Source organism: Cariama cristata, unplaced genomic scaffold, assembly GCF_000690535.1.
Source record: "Cariama cristata isolate BGI_N322 unplaced genomic scaffold, ASM69053v1 scaffold18962, whole genome shotgun sequence".
Lineage (NCBI taxonomy): Eukaryota > Metazoa > Chordata > Aves > Cariamiformes > Cariamidae > Cariama > Cariama cristata.
This window is the reverse complement of record NW_009605761.1, coordinates 14546-22464: the sequence shown is the minus strand read 5'-3', so window position 1 is coordinate 22464 and position 7919 is coordinate 14546. Positions and strand designations below refer to the sequence as shown.

Here is a 7919-nt window from a genome sequence, read left to right as displayed (position 1 = left end):
CATGGGTTAGCTGTGACAGACTGAGAACACTGAAATGTCTTAATGTTACTACATCTCAGAACAGTTGTTGCTTTCTTGTGGATTGAGTTATTCATGACACGCAATGGATGTTAGTTATAATATCTAAAATCACTTGACTATGTATAAACTAATTAAAAAAAAAACCAACAAAGCAAGCAAAAAAACCAACACTCCAGAAAAAACCAAGCCATACGCTTCAGAATCATACACACATACAGCAATAGCTTATTCCACCAAATTTTAAATGCTGCTCCCAATAGGAAGACCAGAGATCATTTGACTTTCAGCTGACCTTCAAGTGATGTAAGTTACCAATAAAGATTACTCCGCTCAAAATACTTAGAAGTTTAAAGAGAAGTTTCATGATCTTGTGAACATCCATTTTAATGTCAGTGTTCTATCTGGTCAAATCTTACTAACTGAAAATTGAAAGCCACATTCACTAGAAGACCCAAACCCACTCAATTTTCATGTTCAAGAACGGAGAAGAATGAGATTTGCACCATTACATATTCTGTCTGCAATGTCAGCAAACGTGCTGATCCTTTCCAGTACTCAGAATTTTAGGATAGTGGGTAGAGTATTAACTGTTTAAAACTGATTGAAGTCCGCCAAATAACTTGCTACCAAAACTGTCAGTCGATTCAGAAACTACACAGGTATGTAAAGAGGCATATGGTATTCATCCTGTGGGACTGATGCTGCATCTGTACTTTAACCAGGGCAATCTTTTGGAATATGTCCTCAGTGTTTAGGACTACTCCTTTCAGAAAGTAATATAAACTACCTATTTTTGAAGGCATCAAGTTATTTTACATGCCATAAACACAGCATGCAAATACACATTCCTTTCAAGACAAGCTGTAGAATGCTCACTGCAACTTCAAGATTGGAAGGAGCAGATTCTTAAGTAAGGATTACCCCAACTGCACCAGAAAGACAAACAAAACTGAGTCAAATCACCAGCATCTAATTAAAGTGTTAACTTCTGACATCTAGGATTTTTCTGAATATTCTTCAGGTAGTAAAATGCCATAGGTACTAAAAAGATGAGAGCTATCAAAGTCAATATTCACTGTGCATTTTTCCAAAGCTTACTGGTTTTAGAATATCATCTTTTGCTAAAACTAAAGAAGTTTTAGACTTAGGCTCCCATTTTCCCTTGTGAAAAACCTTTGAATGACTTCAAGCAAGAAATACAGCTAAGGCAAGAAGAGTTACATCGAAGACTGTCAGTAATTTCTTATCCCAGTTTCGTACCGATTTTTGATTGAGTTCATCACTAAGCAGTTCGTATTCTTTTGCCTTATCTTCTACTTCCTGAGACTTTTGATCATAATTGACAGCTAATTCTTCAAGGGCTTGTAACACCTCCTTGACTTCCTCTTTAGAGGCATCATTTTCAGCCTGAAGGCGATTCAACTCTGCTTGCAGGTTGTCTTGGTCCCGTCTGGTCGATGCTAGAAGCTGCAACATTGACAAATTTATTTAAAATTACAACAACAAAAAATCATCAAGAAAATTCCATGTATAAGTTGAATCTTATTAATGCTTTTAGCTACTACAATAGCTTATGTCTACATTTTTAGTGTCTAGCATCCTGCAAGAAGGATGTCAAGGCAGGTACAGTGAGAGTATAACGAACAATTAAATTTATCATCTATATCCATAGTTCTTCAGCTTTTAAAGTATTTTCAAAATGGAAGTGATTACAAATCAAGACACATAATGACAGTAACTGGAAATGCACATGGAATATTGAAAGTTATCAAAAAAGCCACTGAACCCTACTCATGAGTCAAACTGTCAACAGGCTAGGGACTAAATTTCCAGTATTTTAACATTGTTAGCTGCTGAAGAATAACTAGACAAAGTGAACAGTTGCTAAAGAGGCAGATTTATTTAAGTAAGATTAAACAGTAGCTCCAACTTCCCAAGTCCTCAACCCGTTTCCTTCTTGTCATGTACACAAATAATATTATTTTTTTAATCTTTGTGCTATATAGAATTATTTTTTCTAATACCTTGGCTAAATTAAATTCACTGTTTCATTATTAACATGTATTTTCCCCATTTAATTAAGTTACAACACTGGCAACATGTGCATACAAACTGTTTGAATGTTCTAGCAAGTACAGTCTGAAGTAACATATAAATACTTTGGTTTTCATTATGGGCCATTACATTTCCCTCCTCCCCTTCTCTCTCTGTACAGCAACTGACCAAAAGTAAACCTTAAAACAGATTTCTTACAGTAAATCAAGATATCTTCAGTTTTGACAAACTGCTAACTTTGCATGGGAAAAACAACTGCTGATGTTTTTGCATAAAATATTTCAATTCCTTCAATCTTTATGGATATTTAAGGTTCAAGTAAACTGGTTTAAGTTTAGCCATCAGCACAGTCTAAGTGGGGGGAATGAATAGGCAGAGCATCTAGATAAGGAATAAAAGGGAACTATTATACAGTAGTAACAAGCCATTCTACTCCCTGGTCATAAACTGTGACCTATTCAGAACACTTCCAGTTTCTTTAAAGGAAAGAAACAAAAATATAATAAAGATGCAATAGCAAAACTCACCTCTTCCTGATCCAACATTTGTGTTTTCAGTTTTTCTACTAGTTGGCTCTGCTGATTAATTTCTTCATCCTGCAGTTGAAGTAAGACTGTGTTCAATAAACTAACAAATACCATTCAGGAAAAATAATCTAAGAGACAGTAGACGTTAAGCATCTAACTTTTCCATATTCTCAGACAATTACACAATTGAAAGCAGTAAGAGTGGAAAATTATCCTTTTGATTTCACTGGCTGATCCACTAGACTCTTAACCTGGCATGTACGTGTAAAACATCATGTTTCAAAAATAAAAGTCTTACACCCATCCTTTTGCAAATCTTCTCCAAGTTGTTCTAACTCTCAAAATTTAGTATGCTTAAATGTAAAATTATGTTCAAATAAAATACACGTAACATGGAAGAAAAAAAACCCTGCTGTCTTCAAATTCCTCACTTCCCTGTTTTCTTATTATTTTCCTTTTTCTGGTACAGTATTATTCCAAATAATCATCCTGGAATGTTCTACACCCAGAAAGTAGAAATATCATTCAAGATTCTCACTTTTCCTTCCTAACTTTCATTTTAATCTTTTTCTTCTAGGTACCGATACTGTAGTTTTCAGGACTTTTTTAGTAGTTTCAGCAAAGGAGGGAAAGCAACTAAGATAGGATACTCACTCAGCACCAGATAAGGCAATTTTGATTTCTCTTAATCAAAGCTTCAGAATTAGAGTAGGCACTCTTGGCAAATACTTAAGCAAGTTGTACTAACAAATGAAGACTGGCAAATTAAAACATTACATAATATAGTTCAAAGATATATTTCCAAGAGGTCTTGCATTAAATAAGAATGGCATACCTTGTCATCCAGTTGTTTGTATAGTTTGGCAATTTCTTCCTCACATTTTCTTCTCTCAGCATCAGTGAAATTGCCAGTTACTCCAATTGTTGTAGCTGGTTTATCATTAATAACAGTAATATCCTTGTCCACTGCAAAAGCTTCTAAGTTGGCCTTCTCCTTGTCAAACTGTTCATCAAGTGGTACAGTCTCCCCTTAAAGAAAAGGATATACTTAGTTTTAGTACAGTTAGCTGTGCAGTATCTTCCACAAAGTTAGTCTTGAGAAGTATTACATACTCCCTACTAACAGTACTGCTCCACAGTTAATAAGCAATTGAGTTCACATCATTAGATGGCAAAAAAATGACTAGATCATCCAAACTATCTCCTGCTTACCGCAGAACATTATATTTCACCCAGTTACTCCACTATGAGCTCCAAATATCACAAACCATATCTTCTAGAAAGGCACCTAACTTGCACTGAAGACAAAATCCTTTCTTCTCCCTTGGCAGTTTGTTTTGCTAGGTAGCCACATTTACTTTTAAATTGCTTTGTTTCTAATTTAAAAGTATTTTTTCACTTACGCTTTTATCCTTTTATGTTCATTAAGCCTTTTCTTACGAGAACACTTTACTAACTTCACATAGAAAAAGTACCACATGCTAAACAAGGCACTTCTCTGGTAAACTAAACTAAATTCCTTACTGCCTTATTAAAAAACATTTTATGCAGTCCTTGGAAGGTATGGGCTCTTTCCAAAACTCCAGTATCCTGTGTCAATATTCTGGAAAAACCATACTTAACATCTCAGGTGTGGTCTCATACCATCCCTATAAAAGATTTAAAAAAAAAAAAAACAAAAAAAAACAAACTCCAACAAAAAGAACCCCCAAAACACACATAATCACAGCCTACTAAACTCATTTAAGTGAGACCATTTTTCCTTGATTTACATCAGGATGTGCTGCAGTTGTCCACAAGACTGCAAAAGTCATCTTCTATAGCTGTCAAACTCCACAATACATTTGTAAGTACAACCTACGTTCCTCCTTTCCTGAATTCAAGGCTTCATATTTAACTTGCATTTTGCCAGACACTTCAACTGATAAGAAGTTATTTATTCAGGAAGAAAGAATGGGCACACATTCCGTACTGTTAGCAATTTTGGGTTTTGGGTGGGTTTTTTTGACTATTAACATGTTTGAGTTTTAAATGAGGACAAGGTCTTGTGATATTGATTTGAATTAGAAAACCAAACCAGAGAAATATTTTACCCAGTTTCTGCATCTACAATGAATATCATGTTTTTCCCCAAAAATAAAATTTTTAGAATGTATGTAACTCTAGCTCCACTAGTAAACCAACTGTTGAAAAACCTAACACCAACATACTTTCAGACATTTTTGTCATTATGTGATTATTAGAAGCTGTTCCAGTTGCAATGCAGTGAAAAATACGAAGTTCCAATGTCAACTAATACCCTAGCTTTAATATTCTTATTACTGTCTTGCACAGTGCTTCTAATTATTTTTGGTATCCTGAAGACTAATTCAGTGCCTGTTGTCTTGCCTAAAGTTTGCAGAACAAAAATATGATTGCTTCTTACCATTCCGCCATCTGTTGAGTTCATTTTCTAGCCACTGTATGGTGTTACGCAGAGTCTTGTTCTTCTCTTTTTCCTTCTCATACTTTTTCTTCCACTGTTCAGCAGTGAGCTCCACGTTGACGCAGACCGTGTTCTTAATGGTCTTTGCTCTATACAGAAAGAGGAGAAAGCTCTGAAACCATTTTTTTAAAGAAAGCAATTAAAGGCTATTAAATAAAATTTCTACATATCACTAGTGAAAGTGTAAACATTCCCACCTCTTCCAAAAGCTTATTTCTACTCCCTGTTAACTTACTATTCTTTCAATTGGATTGATACAACTGTTAATGGACAGAGCAACACAATAAACTCTGGGAAGGCTGACAAATCTCAAGCTGGTTAAGTTGGAAAAAAACACAGCTGCATACCTTCACCTGAAAGAATTCAAGTAAGGACAGTAGTGCACAGCTTTGAACAAAGGGTAGCACTCACCACACCCACCTAGCAAACATTTCTCCAATGGAGAGCAAGGATGCTTTTTGGGTGTAAACCATCTAGCTTATTTAAGAAACAGCTCATTTCAATTTAAAAATGCAGTTACTAGATCTCCATTAACCAAAGAAGTGTTACAAGCTATAAAGTTCAGATGAGTTTGTCTACATTCGCAGCCAGGTGAATCTCACCTAAAGACATTAGCTTTGGAGATAAAACTACAGGCCCTAATAATATTTATTCATTAAGTTAATGTGTAGTTCTTTCTTTAATGCCATACTTCACTTACATCAGTAATTTTTCTGTATAGTTTCCTACTAACAAATATCCCACTCCAAAGGGCAGAACAGGAAAAAAAGGTCAATGGTAGTGAGAAATTACACACACACACACCCGCCCCTTATGACTCCTAGAAGCACCTTTCCACAAAGTCTTATTGGGACTGATTACTACCAAAAGGCACATGATTTTCTACTATATTATGTGATATTTATCTAGTCTTCAGTTAATACAGCCAAGGGTTTCAACATAAATTTAACATACCTAGAAGACTGAATTAACATACCAGACTAACCATGGTGGCTGAGATAGAAGCGTACTGTGTTAACTCCTGAAGAAGTCAAGAGCATGAGGCAGTGAAACTACAGAGCCACAGCTGGAAGACACTTCCTGATAGCTCATTCAAGAAATACTAAGAGGAAAGGAAAAGACCTCCTAGATTCTAAAAGGAGTCCAAAAAACCTCCACTGTTGCAGAATGTAGTCATTACTCCACACGCATTAACTACCCATATTCTGCCAGATTTTTAAGAAGTGCTGAAGTCATCTAGTCTACTTTCTACAATAAAAAACTTCCCTGAAAAGACTAGTAGAAAACTATCTTGTTAACTAAAGTGGAAGAGGTACACTAACACAGAAGACCAGATGAACTAAGTAAAATGCTGACAGCTTTTGTAATGTGCTCAAATAAATGAAGTGATTAAATCTAGTGGTCAGGAACTGGAGTAACAATAGCACTAATAGAGTGGTAAAGAAGAGATACCTAACAAAATACCAAATTTGAAATGGGTACTTATAAATTCAATTACAAATGACACGGGAATTTAGGAGTATTAATTCAAATGTTACTAGAATGCTAGATACAGGCAACAGACCAGAAGTGCAATACAACACGCTATCAAAGAAAGGGTGGCAGAGGACAGGTTCTCCCAGCAAATAAAGGATTCAACTTAACAGAGGAGAACTCCTTCCTCCCTCCTTCCATTTTAGGGGAGAAAAAAAAAAAGTATTAATTACCCTCCAAGACTATACATTAAACCACATTTTGAACCAAACGATACACTGTCCTCCTGGAAATACAGAGCCTTCAGGATCCTGTCCAGTTTAAGGATTTTTATACAATATGAGTTAAGATAGATCACAACACTTAGCCATATGTGCACTGAAGAATTACAGAAAGAAAGTAAACATTCAAAGTCATTTGCTTCAGGAATCTTAACAAAGTAACTTACTTATTTCTCATTCTGCATTTATTTCGGAGCACAGTAAGAGCAAAATATTAAGTCATTTACTCACCTTTGGCCAAACAGAAGAGTAGATTTAGTTTCAGATTCATTGTATGAAGACGGAGAACAGCAAATAACAATAGTGGTTCTACAATTACCCCCTAGTGAATCTTGAAGGATTCTGGTCATTTTGCTATCACGATATGGAACATAAGTCTACCGAGAAAATGGTTAAAAGAATCAGTCATGGTTTTTCAGACACATTATCCAATTTGTAGATATAAGAGCTATGTTTTTAGTAGGTATAACTTCATTAGAAAGATATTAAATTTCACTTTAATTCATAAATCATAAGACCGAACACGCATGGGCTGACATAAAATTGTACTTCTATGTTTTGTAACTTTTAAAGCACAAGAAAACTTTCAGTATGATGCTTAGGTCCTCAACATTAAATGTAACTTTATTAATCATCAGTGTCAACACAGTACAAGAGTAACAGCCATTTGCAATGCATCTATGCAATTGCATTAATTTTTTTAAAAGACTCTATGCATATCACTGAGATCAGTAAAGAATTTCTGCATAAGACCATGTTTACAGATACAATCCTTTAACCTTGAAGTATAAAAATATGAAAGAGAACACTTACACTGCTTTCAGCCAAAGCTGAGATGACGTTTCCAAGAGCAGACAAAGACTTGTTGATGTTCTTGGCCTCATCCAGCACAGCACCTTCTGCTCCAGTTTTACTAACCTACACAATATTTCAGTAAATTATTAAATGCATCTTCAAAAAACACCTTCCACATTTAATATAACATTTGAGTAATTTTTCCGCTTTTAAGTCAGTCTCCCTGACTTTATGAGGTACTCATAAACAAGCTGGATTAGAATAAGCAAACTCTTCCTCAGA

The 7919-nt window shown here is 35.2% G+C and overlaps 1 protein-coding gene across 1 annotated transcript in view; it reads right to left on the bottom strand.

Moving 5' to 3' along the window:
* KIF5B (kinesin family member 5B) overlaps positions 1-7919 on the bottom strand; it is a 27138-nt gene that overhangs the window by 12091 nt on the left and 7128 nt on the right. The window contains exons 9-14 of the mRNA XM_009696119.1: positions 7656-7760; positions 7074-7219; positions 5029-5177; positions 3439-3632; positions 2604-2672; positions 1282-1488 (exon numbers count right to left, since the gene is read on the bottom strand). Of these exons, the coding sequence (XP_009694421.1) occupies positions 1282-1488; positions 2604-2672; positions 3439-3632; positions 5029-5177; positions 7074-7219; positions 7656-7760 (870 nt within the window). The remainder of the gene's footprint in view (positions 1-1281; positions 1489-2603; positions 2673-3438; positions 3633-5028; positions 5178-7073; positions 7220-7655; positions 7761-7919) is intronic.